Genomic DNA, 17136 nt, shown 5'->3' on the forward strand with positions numbered 1-17136 from the left:
CTTGAAATGGGCATGTGACACAATGGTTTTATAGTGAACATTTAAGAACTTTGCATTCGTAATGTGCACAGACTGACACTTTTGCACTGCTATTTCAAGGAAAAGTGGACTTAGCATTAAAAGAAAAAAAATTATACTTCAGCACACAAAGGACATTAGTACAATACACCCACAATTTTTGACTAGTAGATTATAGAGGCTTTATTTTCTTTTTTCCTCCTCTTTCTTCCCTTCAACAGTGACGTAAGGTACATTTTAAGATGAACCCCAGTTATGCAAAATTGTTGAGTTCTTTCATCGAGACCATTTTCCAAAATCATGCCTGAATTTCATACTGCATCTTGTCACAGGGCACCTGCTCCGACCCGTATTTACTTGCAATTTTAAAAGAACCCCGGAAGCCCGGTCGCGCTGACACAATCAAATATCCCGGAGGTTTCAGTGGGATGAGGTGAGATTTAACGTCAAATCTCAGAGGCAGGGCAGAGAGAGTGCCGGGGGCCAATTACCACCACCTGTAATTATTGTAATGATCATAATGGCGCCTACATTATCACGACCTCCAGCACGGATCCACTTCCTGTGTCAGGCACACAGAAAAGATGAGAGTGTGAGAGGAAAGGATCCAAAACCTCTGCAGAGCAGCAATAAACGCTTACTTGTCTTGATTAAAATGCTGTCAGGGCTGATTGCTTATTGATCCTGATCGAGTCGCATTAAAGATTCATTTGGAAAACATATGACTGGTGTTACTGAGGGGGAAAACAATCAGTGCTGATTTGGCTTTGGTTTATTTAAGGGACAATTGAAAAGCAAATGTTCTGTTCCACGATTGCCAGTAGATGGCTGTGTCTGGCCCCGGTGACAGTTTATCAGACACCCAAACATCTCAGATGAAATCTCCATGGAAACCCACCATCCCTTTCCTGCAGCCGCGGGCTCATTCGCATCTGGATGGAATTCAAATCCAGATATTGTCAGAGAAATTGAAGACGGGTTGATGTGATGGCGTTCTCATTAAACTGGTCCTGAACAGCTAATCAAAACACCACAATGGCGGATCTGACTCCAGATCAGCTGGATGCCGCTCACAGGACTTTTTATTGTATTTACAGGCGTTACCTCCACTTTTCTATGCAGATGGGAGGAAATTAAAAGGTTTCTGATGCTGAAAAAGAAGAGATTTGATTTAGAAATGTTATAAAATGTTATAAAAGCAAAGGGAGCTACTTTAGCAAGCATGCTAACGTGCCTTTCTACAACTATTGGTAGTTGGTATTACTTGTTTAGCTTTCTGTATCTAAATATCAGGGTTTGGTTTCAGATAAACTGTCTAATAAAATGTGTATTATTGAATCAGCATTCTAAATTAAGAATAGTACAATCTTGTGTGACTGTAGCGGGTTTTGTTCTGTTGACATCCTTCTATTTTGCTCATTAACAATATACAACAAGCTATAAATGGCAGTAACGACCTTTTACTTTCAAATATAATCTTTTAACTTCCGCTGTAATTCTTTTCTTTTTTTTTTGTAGTGGGCAGGAAGCATGTTTGTTGACAAATGGCCACCAACTTTATCTGGGGTGCGAGCTAAAGGATTAAATGTTACCAAGTTTAATGAAGGTTTAAATAAAATGTCGACAGAATTTGCCAGAAACAGAAAGAAAAAAACCCCAAAATACACCTTTATTTCAGTTTGTTTAAGGAGCTATTTCCAAGGAATTCACCCGTTTTAATGTCCCCTTTGGCTGCAGTCTAAAAATACCAGTGGAGATGTCCGAACAGCTGATTCAGCTGCTGCGACAGTTAATCAGAAGGAGATTAAACTCAAGGGGTCAGTAAACTCCTGGATGTCGAACAAGGACCCGCTGTAAACAATCAATCCCTCTGGAACAGCTAAAGCCCAAATATTTATGCATTTTTCTGACTTGGAAAAAATAAAAAAAGACAGAGATTTTGGGGCTGCCGGGACAGGAGGTCGCTGCATGATGGGAAAATGTGTCGCCGGGCTGCTCATTCTGGCAACTCTGTTGGTGGGAGGCTGTTAAACCATCACCTCAAGTGTCGCCTTCTGCAGGCAACATCTGAACGACATGTGATCAGCAGCCGCGTCTGTCTGTCTGTCTGTCTGTCCGGCATATTGCGAAATATCATGTGATCTGTAATTGCTGCTGAGACCTAATTACGCCTTTAGACTTTGCTTCTTGTTTTACTGTACAGACGGGACGGGGCTCTGAGTGTGGTGCAATCAATTACACAAAGAGCAAAAACATCCCCGGCCCCAGAAGAAAAATAGAATGGAACCGATCGATGGAGGTTAGGAAGAGCACGGGAGTGGAAGAGGAGATGAAGACAATGATGGTCTTCATCCTCTCAGCCACAAAGGGAGAAATCAGCTCTTCCTCTTATCATGAGAGGGGGGGATACAGGCATATTGTCTGACCACCTGCTATCCTCTCTGTCTGTCAAACACACACACACACACACACACACACACACACACACACACACACACAACACACACACACCCACACACACACACACACACACACGGAGAGAGAGAGAGTGCAGTGACAGAATGAGAGCACACTGAGGAAGAGTGGACTGAACGCACTAATTCTGCATCAACACCCTCCCACGTACAGACAGAGGCAGAGTGTCAGGACCAAAGATGAGGCAACACCGGCGAGCAGATGGAAAGAGGACGGTGGAGACGTGCTGCCTTCACGGGCGGACGGGAGCGCTGGAACTATGAGACCAGCACGACTAAACGGTTGTGGGAAATGGATGGACATTCCACATCTATCCACTTGTTTATTAACCCAAATAAATGTTCTGGCGCATAGTCGTGAGGTTTAGGTAGGTTTTCTTGTTTTTATTTTCATGAAAAAGAAACTAAAAGTATTCATGTTCTGGCGTTCTGCGCGGCTACCTTTCACCGCCAGGGGTCCTCACAGAGCTCTGGTATAGTTTAAACCTTTTATTCAGTACAAATATGTTAAAGCTACGCCGCCATATGTTGTTTCATCATCATAACCAGGGAAAACTATATAAATGTTTGTAGATGATAACAGCACAGAGGTCATCCATGCTAGAGGTTGTTTCAGTTTATAGACATAAAAAATGGTGGAAACGCCCTCTATTCCTCACAGGACACAGGTCAGCAGAGGTCAGCTGGCAGTTGGGGTCATCCCTTTGATTTGATGCCTCAAAATAGTCTGTCACTTAATCACAACTATCTTGAAAAAGAAAAGAAAAGAATGGCTGAATAAGGTGGGGCTCACTCCTACTCTGCAGCTGAGATCCCTCAAATCTTTGAAGTGGTCGAGGGCTTTCCTCACCATTCATGTGCTAACTCTGCGGGGTTTTCCACTTTGAAGCTAAACGGACTTTTATACACTTTGTGCTTCACGGTTGTGTTTTGAACTACGGCTTCAATGAATAATCCTTTGTGTTTTGGAGATGTCACATGCCCTCGTCGGCTTCTCCATTCAGCATAAAAAATGAGAAGATTGATGCATGCAGAGATCTAAAACAACAAGTTCGTTACATGATGGTCGGCGGAAAACCAAACCAAAGAATGACTACCACGGGATGCTTTCTTTCCTTTTTTAGCGCTGCAGTCGGTTGCGGTCCCTCACAAATCGTAAACACTTTCCGATGTCTGCGTTCAGAAGAGCTGAGCGCCAGACGCAGGGGCTGATGGGAAAATCTGGCCCCGACAAACGCGGCGGAGGAGATGAATGCTATTTATCACGTCGAGTTGTCCAAATCAAATGAAGGACCTGAACAAGCCACGCCGGCTGGAATCTGCCACTTCTCATTTTATCCGAAGAGCAATCAGACTCCGACGCCGTCTCCGTGGTGGCTGGCCAGGAACCAGCATCTGCAACACCTTTGCTTGAGTGCGAATTCACTAGATTTCCCACCCCTGATGGGAGAAAAGTGGGCTTCATCACCTAACTGGTTCCTCTCGGCCCAACTGAGATTAAAGCCTCCAGGTATGACCCAGTTTGGTACCAATCAGGATAGGATGTGGTCGAGAGAGAGGGAGAGATAGAGAGAGATCCAAACCTTTAAGTCATTCATTAATCGCCACACGTTTTTCCTTCAAACCCATTTATTTACTCTGCTCCGAGTCAGAAATTGACTTTATGCTAAGCTAATCAAAGCTGAAATTGCCCGGAAAGGTGCTGGGTGAGGGTGGGGGAACGATCTAATCAGATGATCATTGAGTTTGAATTATCGCTAATTAAAACCACTGATTGCAATTGTCAACAAAGACCCCATGTGCAATATTGGTGGTGTGTTGCGGAGAAGCTACGGCGGCAGCTAGGGGACCCATTTCTTCAGTTTCTGGTGACCTCAAAGGAGTTTCCAGTCCAGAAATATATCACGAAATGAACACTGGGATTATAAATGATACTGCAAATGTGTGTGCATCCAATACAGAAATAATATATACGGTAGTAATGCTAAAGTTATGTTTGTCCATTCTGGGCTACTGTACAATTGTTGGACCCACAACACAGCAGCTGTAGAGGGGGGACCGCATCAATATTTATTTAAATATCTCAATCGTCAGTGAGTGAAAAAAATAATCGCATATTACGGTTATTTCATACTATAACAAGCAGGTTTATGCATGTTATAAACACTAAACTTGTATCCACATCTCACCTGTCAACTAGCAGCTCCTAATTTCTTCTCAGAGTCGTCCTGCTGGGACAGAATGTGACAGACCTGTGAACAATGTCTGACAGCGTGGAGTTCACGCGTTTATATTTGGAGGCCGGGTTTAATGACGCTGGAGGTGCAGCTGAGCCCAGCAGGGCAGAGAACAGCGCCACCGGTGTGCAGAAGCGGCGCTGCGCCGCCCAGTGGCGAAGAGGAGAATAACACATTCCGATAAAGCGCGACTGCTTAAATTTCACTTGGTCGGAATAAATTTTGCACTGTTGTCGGGTTTTGGCTGTAACATTTTTCCACATCACCGAGACAGAGGCCTTCACGTGTCCAGAACAATACAGTTGCCTGCACAGGACAGGTCACACCTATAATTCGGGTATGGCGTCATTGGTGGTCCGGCTTCAGGAAACACTCAGCTTAAGTTATAATAATTGTTTGTCTGACGGTTTTGCTCCGCAGTATGCGGGTATGACGACTTAGAACTCTAACACAATTTATCGGGTCTACTTTTTTGGTAATCGCACATAAATAAAATTGCTAAACTATAATTTTAAAAGGCAAAAATGAAAACAGTCCACTATTTGGGAGACGCCTGAGAATCCTGTAGTAAAGACATCTTGTTCACCAGCAGCCACCTAAAGTTTTGACCAAAGTATGACGGCAGGTATGGATCTGATTGCTATATATCATCTGACCGCTAGAGGGCACCAAATCTCATGGATTTGACCTTTGAGTCTGCTTTTTAAGAACTTTATTCTAAAACAAAGAAAACAGTCTGGCGGTTTTAAAATATTTATTAAAAAATAAAATAGAAAAAAATATATTTACATAAAAATGTCAAAGAAAAAAAAATACAGTGGTTCCCTCTGGCCACCAGTAGCTAGGTGTCCATTTTGTCCATTTAGAGGGTCACTGCTTACATAAATCAGCCAGGACATAGAGGGGGCTGCCATCTTTCTCTAAACGGCAGCTGCCAGCTTAAAATCCCTCATTGTGTTGCAATGGGGCAATATTACATTGCATCTATGTGTACATCTGTACATTACAACCCCAGAGGCCTCGGGCGCTCTGCGTATTTCACCTTTCTCGCCCAAATCAGCGTCGGGTGAAGGTAATGTGTCAACGCACAATCAACGGCTGCGTTCTGCCTTTCCCGACACCGTCAGAGTAAAGGTGAAAATGAGAGCGAGCTATTCTGAGGCCGCTGAGGTGCGCGGAGCTTTGAATCCGTACAGACATCCGAGGATACCGTCGAGGGCAACTCTAACCTAGTCCACAAACTTCCACAACCAATTTCATGTACGGCCTGTTAATGATGGCGGTTCTAAAACCCTAAAAACGCATTCAATTTATCACGTTAAGCATCCAACGTATAGAGTGGTTGTTGTGGCCATAATTCTAATTTATTTTGGGGGGAGGGGGTCATTTTTCATCAAATCTTGACTCGTGTAGTAAATGATTAGCTCATAATCCCGCACGGAGAGCAGGATTGGTCTTGGTCTGAGACTGATCTGATGTTGGCTGAAGTTTTGACTGAAAGATCAGAGTTGCCATGGAGTACAGAAGAAAAAAAAACCATAAATAGCATAACAGTACTGAACAGACTTTCGGTATAATTTAAAGAATTGTTGGTGGACGCGTTGTCCCATCGCAAAGCGCGCTGCAGGGTGCAAGTCGCTCTCTGGGTGCGCTTGGATGTCCCATTTAAAAACCTGCGGAGGTGGGTCCCGAAGCTTTCTCACAGACGTTTTACTATGCCACACACTACACAGACCCAGCCAATGACATTTACATCCCCCCTTTTCTTACATCTGACAGATACACGTAGAAAACTAGACTTTGAGAACATCCTAGGACCTTCGTATAGGGAGGGAGTTGGGATGGTGGGAGGGGGGGCGCAGCATTACTCCTGTCTGACGAGCAGAGCCGCGGAAGAAAAATAATCTGAATGCAAAGATAGGAGATGACGATAAATAGAATAATCCACTTGCATAGTAATAACACTGGCGTGTGCAGTGTTCTGCGCGAGTCACGACCTTTGACAGTCCCGTCTGTGTCTGCGTGCGTGTGTGTGTCCGGTGTGCTCGCATAAACAAAGTACACACGCTCCAAGTAAACACAAAGAAAGGCATTGCAAACAATTAGCGGAAGTACCTGGCAATCAAATATACACAAGATTCCTGAATGGAATCAAAATATAATTCCCTTTCACGAGGGTCCTTGGTTCAGGAAGACTCCCCCACCCACCCCCACTTTGTCCTCATCAAGGACCGCATAGGAGGAAAAAAACAAACAAAACGTTATCGCTGAGCATCTTAGTGTTGGTGTGAACTAGTTTACAGCTGCAGGCAGAGCTGACCCCAGCCCTGGAGGGAAGTTAGGGTCCCCGTCATCCTGTCCCTTCACCAAAGAGGCCTTTTCTGACCCTCAATCAGTGGCGTTCCGCCCTCTTACTATAACCCGGATCTTCAAATTGAAGTCATAGGAGATAATGGCCTCATACGACACAATAAAAAGCCCAGCACAGCCCAGAAAATGAAGGGAGATGAGCCTATATGTTTAAAAAAGCCAGAATTCCACACAACGTGAAGGCATTACTGATAAGACTCCGCCTCCCGTGGGCAGAAAGATGGTGAAAGACAAAGAGAGCACGGCTGCCGCTCTCCTGACGTTAAGAACACAAATGCGCAGTGGTGAGGTGTCCCTGCTAAAGCTCTCTGCTCAACACTCCCTCCATTTTAGGCCAAAACAAGAGGTACATTCTCTCCCTGCGAGTTTCAGGATGTCCCAGGGTGCAATATTGCTCCCTCCTCTTCCCTCCAGGATGCCAGAGACTAACTAGGCCGAGGAACAAAACTTCCACGAGGAACTCGACAGTCACCTCGCCCAATTTCCATCAGGCAGCTAAGGAAAAAAAACACACTATCAAGACAGAAGGTCCGTATCCCTTCCTGTTCCCGTTTAACAAAAATAAAATCCTCAGCTGGAGAGGGGAGAGACGGAGAGGCTGTAAACTGGGCTCCACACACACTCACACACATTTTGTAAACAAAATTTAAAATTCTAGAAAAATAACAGTATAAAAATGCCTTTTAACACACAAACACACAAAATTAAATAACTATTACTTTAGCCCCACCCTTGGAAAAAAAAAAATATTGCACAACATGAAAGTTTGTTCTTAAGTGTACAACCTGCAAACAAGACCTGACCTGAAAAAATTAAAAAAAAATACTGAACGTGACATAATACTGAAAAAAAGGAGAGAAAACCGTGAACAAAGGTCATGCAGGAATGGAAAAGTAAAAGGCAGCAGGAGGAGGAAGCAGAGAAGAGGGCTGTTCATCCACTGGGCGGTGGCGGCAGCCAGAGTTGAAATCTGCTGGTCTCTGGCCCGTCTGTCCGTCCGTCCGTCCGTCTGCCTGCCACGGTGACCACAGAACCAGGGTCCTTCGCCCGGGGGTGGAGAGGGTTCCCCTCCCTGGATCGAGTGGTTTATCTGCTTATGCTGACGGGCAGACTGTCCCTCTTTCTGCGTCGCCACGTGTTGCGGTGATACTGTGTGTGGGTGTGAGCGTGCGTGTGACCGCGGTTAGCCACGGCGGGGTTGTTGGCTAGCGGTGGGTTATGGAAGCCCTTCGGGTTGAACTTGACTCCGTTCTGTAAGTGGATATAAAGGAACAGGAACTTAATCGGAGCCGGGACAGAAGAGTAAATGAGCGCCACACATCACAAACTCAACACTGTTCTAGCATCTGAACTCAACTCCCTTAAAAACAGGAGGGGGGAGTTTCTGGTTATTTATCCCTGGAGTTGGTTACCATGGCAACACATTGCGTTCAAAAGAATGGAGACAGCTCAGGAGAAACAAACATGAAGTGCGAGTGCGTGAAAGAGTCTGCCCCGTTCGTGGCGTCCTGCGCCTACCTTGTGTGTGTGGCTGGAGTGGGGACTGGGCGGAGGCTGGGGGCTGGATGGGGCGGGGGCATGAGCATGGGCTGGGGGAGGCATATGGAAGAAGGGGGGGGGCCCGGTGTCTATACACACCTGTCTGCCAGGTATGGAGTGCATTGCTAGACCACCGGGCAGTGAGACGCGAGCCTGGGGGGACAGAAATGAGCTTTTATTCCCGTCTACATGTTCACCAAAAACCAGTCACATGATCTCTACATACCTGAGAGCCTGGGTGTATGAGCAGGGGGTGTCCCCCCATGCTGGGTTTTCCTGTTCCCATGCTGAGGCCGGGTGGTAAAGCGAGTCCCAGAGGTGGGAATGAGGGGTAGGGATGCATGGCTGGTGGCGGAACAGGACGTGGGGGGGCTGAATCCGAGTCCTGGAGATAATGAGGAGGGAGGAGAGTCATTGAAATCTGCATGAAACCATCAATCAGATCAGAAATCATGACGCTGTAATCAACATAAGCCATGTGGAGCGAGTGGTGGGCGTCCTTACGTTGTCTGACCCAGACAGCGAGGACACCGAGGAGGATGAAGAGTGCTGCTGGGGGCTGGAAATGGACATGGGGGAGTCTGCGCTGTGCGGCGACACCGAGTCCCTCTGCTGCTCCTCTGACCCGACGCCGGTACCGACCACACAGGGGACCTGCTCCGACACCAGCGGCTTCGGAGGTGAAACTACAAAGCGGACAAGGTCCTGAAAGTTACACCTGCACGCCTGATCTGCTGCATAACAGCGCTAGTTTAATTAACTCTATTTACTGTACGGAACATTGATCAGGACATGGTTATAACTGAGGCCAACACATGCACAGGAAGGTCTACCTCTGTTGTCAGGTCGAGTCACGTCCCTGCCCCCCCACTTCTTAATGATCCACTCCCTGTAGTCAATCACTTCCTGGGTCAACCTAATTATCCTGCCCAAGGTGCTGGGGAGGAGACGGAGGGAGTTTAGAGCAGCTCTGTGCCGGCCTTGCATATGCCTGTACTGTGGATTTAAGACTGACCTTTCTGAGTCTTTGTTGGGATAAGACCGTGCCAGCGGGGACACGGCATGACTCAGGACGGTGTAGGCATAGTCAAAGACCTGCTTCACGTGCATGGCACCATAGGACCCCCGTCCCACATCATTACCTAGATGGAGAGGGAACAAAAGAGGTTTTTTTTTAACATAATGCAGAGGGATATGAAGTCAATTTGTTATCATTGCCAACCTGGAAGAAGGGGGTCTTCTATGCAGAGCATGGATGGTCTGTATCCGTTATTCATTTCCTTCATGATCTCCTCTTTGGCCATGTACGAACCGCCATTCTTGATACGAATCCCAGTTTTCAAGTAGTTGAAATGGCGACCATACAACTCAAAGAATTCAATCAGCAACACGCCCAAATTTTCATTGGGGTTCCTGGCATCGATGCGAGGGTGAAGCTGCGAAGTGAGTGCGGAAATTCTAAATTCTATCGCTGCTTTAATATTGACAGTAAGACCAGAGCTCCGGTTCTACTACAACAGGAACCTTTCATATCCTGTTACTGTACCTGCAGGAAACTGATGACCATGAGGATGAGACTGTACGAGCTGATTCCTCCAGTGAAGACTTCGTTCAAGTCCCTCTGCAGCAGAAACTGCTTCAGCACAAAGATCAGGTAAGGCAGCACTGGGTACATCTGAAAGAGGGAGACGTGGAGTGAGAAAGGACTGAGCTGAGACGCCTCTCTGTGTGCACGGCAAACAAAAGCACCTCCGAGGGTTATGGGGACCGTGGAGAACGCTGGGCACCCCTCCCATCTCAGAAAAATCCAATAACATCCCGTAGGCCACTGCCCAGCCTGTAAACACACTGTTTAAGCGGCTGCTGTTGGCCTGATGGGTGTTCTATTGTAACCCCGTGACAGCTGGGTTGCGGCTGAGTGCAACTGTCAATGTTCAGGCTGCAACACGCCAACATCGTGGAGCTAAAATGCAACACCGGGAAAAGCAACAAAAACAAAAGTCTGGAATTCCTCTGCTGCGTCAGCTGTCAGCACCTGTGACTAACACGATCCACCTTCAGCAGGAACCCTGCAGGTGGATCTCGCCTCTGCTGCAGAGGTCGTCGGCAGCACCCAGGCTAACATACGGGGAGGTTAGCACCGTAGCCTGGACCTATGCTAACGTGGGCCTGGAAATGAACGGAGTTTTACTGGCTTCGAGTCATTTAGACCTGCTAGACTGAACCAGCCATGCAACCTGAGGGACAATCAAAGTTGTTTTCAAGCAACACATTATAATAAACCAATATGTATATGATAATTCAATATAAAAAAGGGAGTATGCTAGAAGCATCTGATGAAAACAATGGAATTTCAGGTCCAAGTTCAGGAAACAACCGCATGGCTTTTGTTTTTCTGGTCACCAGATAATGGACAAAAGGATTTATAGATGTTTGTATAAGTATTTAATTACCTTAAAGAGACTCCATGTTATTGTTGGCGGACATTATGTATAACATGAGGGATGCATAATGTTATCCTTGCAGCATGGGAGCTCAGATAAGCCATTGTTGCTCTGGCATCACTGTTAGCTAACATAACAATAGCTGTTCAGGGTTTCCCACATTTACTGTTTGGTGGGTGGTCACAATGTAAACACTGCCCGACACACTGAGCATTATTTTAAACCAAATCAGCTCTTGTCTTCCATTCTACCGATAAACTGGGAGTGGAAATCATGATCTTAACTGGATCTTAACACAGCAATGTCTCCTCTGCACTTTGAAAAAGTATATCCCACCTTAACGTAATCTTTAATGAAGCTGGCTGCCTTCACACCAGTCTCGACATTGAAACTGATGTCCACCTTCACCTCTGTCTCCTGGTCAGTCAGCTTGATGATTGGAACCTGAATTGAGAGGAATATTACTGAATCTAGTGGAAAAGCAGGCATTTTCATGGAAGGACTCATGAAATAGAATGTAAAATGAGTAATCAAATATAATATTATCTTAGAAATCAACACAGAAGCACAATTTACAGTCCATGTTGGAGTGCATGTTATAGCTCTTAATGACAGAACTCGTTACATTAAACGTCAAACAGGGCAGGCATAGACTGATTCGTATTTAATTGGAATTTATATTTAATATTTTGCTGCTACTGGGATATTTTAGCATGCCTCAAGACCGTGCTGAGTATTTATAACTAAAAAGACAACTGATAGCATGGCTCTCTTCTCTCTATCTTGCAAACAGATGGAAGACCGTAATTGAGCGTCTTCCTCCCTCTACGGTAATTTCACGGAGGGGAAAATGGCACAGGAGCCAAGGCTTTGTACCTCACATCATCTGAAGGCCATAGGGAGAAACTCTAAAGATCTGCCAAATTGTGATTATGCTGGGTTTATTCCAATTAATTTGCCAATTACGACACCAATGACATTCAGTTTCTCTTGCGAATATCAAACTTCCAATGCTGCTCATATAATATCATTAAGACTATCAAAACATCTAATTACGCTATATCTTGAGGCTAAACCAGTATGAGAATCGCTGAGGAACGTGTCCTGTTTGCAAACACTCACTGTAGCTTTGTCCAGCACTTTAATGGAGAAAGGTTCTGCCACGTTATGCTTACGAAGAGCTTGTTCCAGCTCCTGGAGAGGAGGTCGCTCCCACTTCCCAAACACTACCAGATCAATATCACTGAATGCCAAAAAATGAAAAAGCAAAGCTTAAATACTCCCCAACAAAACCCATCAGGCAGGAATGAACAGTTCTTTTATAATAAAGAAAAAGGTCTTACCTGGTTGGAAGATACAGCCCTGTGCTAAAGCTGCCAAATATCTGGACCTGGAAGAACAGTCACAGAAATATGAAAATCAAGAGCAAAATCTGCTATTTTACTGTTATCATCAAGAACAGTGGACAAATATTGGTGAAGTATTACTACAAATCAATACTGGGCCATTTATTTCAACATAATGTCAGCTGAGGGAAGAGTAAAACTGCATGCTGACAGTTTCAAAATTGAGTAGTGAAGATTTGTGGGGAAATGGAGCCCTTTCTCATTCGTCTCGTAAATTTGACAAAGCAACACCGCGAAGACAGGCCACGATTAATAGACAGATAAAAGGGGGGGAAAGGGGGCTGGTGCAAATCACAGGCCTGATCCATTTACCTGACAATCTAAATCACAGCCTGACAAACCGCAAACGCCTGCTGCGCCGCATGTTTTGCATGATTTAGTCAAGAGAGTGGGGTCTTACATCAATGCTATATCTCTGCAATACCCAACCAGCTGCAGGATCCCCAATGAGAAATGTTTCCTACGAATTTCATTATTTGCAGGGACTGGCCAGATGTTCAACACTGCACAGCAGCTGAATTTCTCATTTGAGCTGTATACAGACCCACGATCATATCCTATGTTGTCCCTTTCACACAGTATTAAAATGCCTTTAAGTTCATTTCTAGATTAATGTAGCATGAATTAATATATCAATCTGCTTATTTGTTCCAATTTGTTTGGAAGTGCAACAGTTTAAGGTAAAGATAGCTGGCAGGGTGGAGGTTTTAAAGGGTTTAAAGTCAGTTGCTGTTGTGAAAACAGGACAGTGAGTGGAGGAAAAAAATCTTCTTGAATGTGAGGTTTGTCCTCAGGTAATTTCAAACAACATCTTGATGGAAAAGGTTGGGGTTAAGAATGTGTTACAACAGGTCTGTATGTGTCAAATATTAATGAAGGCATTTATAGAATTAAGTAAGGTATAAATAGACTCAAACATCACAATAGCCTGAAATAAAATTCAACAAATGAATCAGCTTTTTCCAAGAAAAGAAAACTTGGTCAGATAGCAACGACCTACAGCTCAAAATCAGGTGACAAAAACACTCTAATTTCAAAATCCTATCTAATTTGTACACAAATACTGTATTCCATTTAAAAAAAAAATTTTTTTTTAAAAACCAACCACAACAAAGCTGAACTTTCACCCTTTGGTCATGAACTCATTCTCTGTTATTTGTTCCCACAAATAACACCAACTCCTACGTGTTACTGAATGAGGGTTAGAAGAGAAAAAGAAGTGTCTGTCTTACATCTGCAGTAGGCCACAGCTCCTTGATGATGGTCTCTATCCGGTTAACCACCTCCTTCCTCATAGCTGCTTCCTCTGGCCGGGGAGACATGAAGTTGTAGAAGTCTATCACCTCTTCATGGAGTCTGGAAAAAAATAATACTTATCACATGAAATGTTTTGAGCTGCACATACATAAGCTGAAGAGAGTTTATGAGCATTACACATGGTTAACATGGCAATCCATTTTTATTTTCTGCAAAGGAGATGATTTTTTTCAACCAGTGACAAAAGAATGCATCAAGACACCACCTCTATTGTGTCTTAAGTGTCTGTTCAAGTGTCATTTTAAAAGTTTAATTATACACTTATAACAACCATTAACCACTGAACACAATGTACGTTTTAGAAAAAGAATAATCTGCTGTATCCTTAAGACTCTGATTCACAAAAGGAAGATGAAGAACCCTTTTTATGGGCAATACTGGGAGAGACAACAACAACATGTGCTGCTTTTAAGGGGGACATTTGGTTCCCTTTAAAATTAATGCATGACAACACACTCAGAGTGCAACATTTAAAGATGATACCACACACCCTCCGATGCATCCATGTGGAATTAGAATGCTTATACTATAGCTCGCTTCATACCGGTGGTGCAAAACTTGTAAAGATTTCTGACCAGTCAAATGCCTTCACACAGTGGAACACTGTTTAACCCTGTGGCCATTTAATTTTCTCGGAATGCACATCATAATGTTGGTGTGAAATACAGAACAGGGAGACTGTCACAATCAATTACCAGAGCCCTGGAGGGAAAGCAAGCATTCCGTGTGCCTACTCAGAAAACTTTGTTAGAAAGCCACAGCGTAGCCCTGCCAATAGCCCACCACAGACAGGAAGCACAGCTATGGTGGGACGCCGCAGTTAAATAAGAGATTTGAAAATATAGGGAGGTAAACAACACCTTTTCTGCAACACCTGCAATCCATATTGCTGGCAAGTGCCGTTCACACACTTACAAACATGGAACCAAAGATTACTTTCTGCTTTTCTGTATCATTTTTAAATGCTGCACATCAAACCACATGTGCATTTTAGTCCCAGTTGTATGGAAAAATGACACTGAAAGATATTTATCTCGATGCATAGACATATAAAGATTGTGCAAATGACAGCAGATGGATGACAAGGAGGGACAGTAGAAAAAGCCTGTGAGCACCAAGAGAATGAGGCTATCAAAGACAGAATCTAGAATTCCTCTGACTTTTTTTTAGCCGGCAATCTACTTAAGTTTGGGAGCAGTTGTGAAACTTTTGTTCAAGCTTGTGGTGGGACTTTTATGACGAGTCCTTGCACTGAAAAATCCCAGATGGGTGAAACCTTCCATTACAAATATCACAAGGGCCTGCAACACATCTGGAAGTTGCTTGTCCATTTGTTTTAAAGATAGCATTTGTCATTACAACTTGACCTGATGTATAATAGCTGTATAACCCTTATCACTGCACTACCTAAAATAAGATAATTAGCTTTTGTAAACATGAAATAGCAATTTGTGACTTCAGAAAATGACACTCTGAAGACGGTGGAATACATTTAAATCATGCCAGCACCCAAAAGCGGAATAAATGATGAAAATATACACCTAATATTTAACAGCACAAAAGTTTCTCTGTGGACGCGGGGTTACATTTCTGAATTTTTAAGTGCATTTTAATATATTTGCATCCCTGTTTATTTATACCGTATAAAAACAGAAAACCTGTTAGCCAAGTTAGCTTCAAGGGAATGCGCAACAAAGTTACGTATCCGGTTAAGAACTTTCTCAATAAACTCTCTGAACTACGCGACTTTCCTCAAAACAACTTCGCGCTGTAGACAAGCATTTAAAAACACGTTTGAATGAAGATTCGAAGGTTTAAATCTCGAAATGTTTTTCGAAGTTTGATATTTCATTTCCACGGCTAAGTTCAAACTTCAAAAAGCAGAGACGGTACTTCCGGTCTCGCGAGTCTTTGATGTAACGGTAGCTTTTCAGCCATGAACCGAGCCACCCAAACCTGCTCAGGCTGGAATGTTCGTCCTATTGCCCAGAATTAGTACCTCGAAGCACCTTACATCTAATTTTCACACTGCGTAACTTTAAAATTTATAAGTATAAAAGGCGAGTAAGCACCCTAAAGCCGTTAACAGCGCTCACACACACACACACACACACACACTCACCCGAGGACTCCGGGGTTGTACTTCCTCGTCTTCCAGGGAGTCCAAGTGCTCGCGTTATGACCATTAGTGCAGTTTGAAAGCAAATAATTCATCCCATAAGTGCTCGCTTTGTTGTCATTTTTCCTTCTTCCTGGGTGGTGCCCGTGTGTGTGATTTACAGGTGCGGATGGGTGAACCTGGTGTCGATTCACGCATATCTGCTGTAGATTAAAAACCGGGTGCTCCTGTAGGTGACGGTGATGTTGGTGGTAGAGGTTGACATTATTGTCCATGGGGTCGCTCGCGTTAAAAGCCAGATTGGGACCCCCGGCGTTTTTATTCATGTTGCCCGTTACGTTTCCCCCCATAGTCCTCTCGAGTGAGCAGCTGGATGAAGGGCTGTCCGTCTCGGATTCCTGCGAGGAGGACGAGGAGACGGACCCCGTCTTGGGGGGCAGAGCTTTCCCCTCACCTGGAATAGCGGTGTTAGCCACGGGGAAGGAGTCGTTTACGTTCCCGTTAGGCAAAGAAATGCCCAGCGATGAAATCGCAGTGCCGCTTATACTCGTAATTCCGTTCATGATGCTGTGATGGCTGCTGCCGTTCCTCAGATTGGCAGCGGCATTACCGCCGCTGCTCTTGCTCGATGCCATAGCGGTCGCCACATTTTTAAAAATATCCAGAGCGGTGTAGTTCACGCAGTGGTTGTGGTTCTGATTGTGGAGCTGCTGCTGGGCGGACAGCGTCCGCACTCCCTGAGAGGTCTCCCAGACGTGCATCCATAAGACGTTTGCAGGTCCTTTCTGTTCGGGCTGAATCCAAGCTACCCTCGGATCCATTCAACTTCTCTTCCTCTAGTACCCCCTTCAAGTATCTAAAGCTAGCGAGGCCGTTGTGACGCTAAGTCGCTACTCGGACCCTTTGAAGGTCGCCGCACTGTCTGGAGTGACACAAAGACAAATACTCTAAAACTTAAACCGAAAAAGAACCATTGGTAAAATGATCCCTTTACTCCGCTAGCTGAAGAAAAATGCTAGCCGTTTCCTACGGGAATTCAATATGGCGTACTGGCTTCAAATCCTTGCGCATGCGCCCCAGAAGGGGTTTCTTTAAAATGACTGCGCCCCCTCATCCGCCCACTCTTTTATCGCACCGGTTAACCAATAAATTGCAAAACGGCGCGGACATTTCTATTTTGCCATTATTCGCTCAAACACTTGAAGTCTACGG

At 44.6% G+C, this 17136-nt stretch overlaps 1 protein-coding gene across 3 annotated transcripts; it reads right to left on the reverse strand.

The window, feature by feature from the left end:
• Nucleotides 1-5466: 5466 nt before the first annotated feature.
• On the reverse strand, nucleotides 5467-17130 carry tent4a (terminal nucleotidyltransferase 4A). 3 transcript variants are annotated; one of them, XM_057020230.1, is made up of 13 exons: nucleotides 15928-17130; nucleotides 13721-13844; nucleotides 12426-12472; nucleotides 12205-12325; nucleotides 11419-11526; nucleotides 10185-10313; nucleotides 9861-10074; nucleotides 9654-9780; nucleotides 9472-9575; nucleotides 9143-9324; nucleotides 8865-9023; nucleotides 8738-8791; nucleotides 5467-8350 (listed from the first exon to the last, which is right to left on the reverse strand). In XM_057020230.1, the coding sequence occupies exons 1-13, from the start codon at nucleotides 16743-16745 to the stop codon at nucleotides 8186-8188; spliced, it is 2352 nt and encodes a 783-aa protein (XP_056876210.1). In that variant the 5' UTR covers nucleotides 16746-17130; the 3' UTR covers nucleotides 5467-8185. The 3 variants fall into 3 exon arrangements, with proteins under 3 accessions (XP_056876210.1, XP_056876209.1, XP_056876211.1); XM_057020229.1 differs by having other exon boundaries at nucleotides 8618-8791; XM_057020231.1 differs by lacking the exon at nucleotides 15928-17130 and adding an exon at nucleotides 14501-15708 and having other exon boundaries at nucleotides 8618-8791.
• Between the last annotated feature and the right edge of the window lie 6 nt (nucleotides 17131-17136).

Source organism: Takifugu flavidus, chromosome 21 (assembly GCF_003711565.1).
Source record: "Takifugu flavidus isolate HTHZ2018 chromosome 21, ASM371156v2, whole genome shotgun sequence".
Lineage (NCBI taxonomy): Eukaryota > Metazoa > Chordata > Actinopteri > Tetraodontiformes > Tetraodontidae > Takifugu > Takifugu flavidus.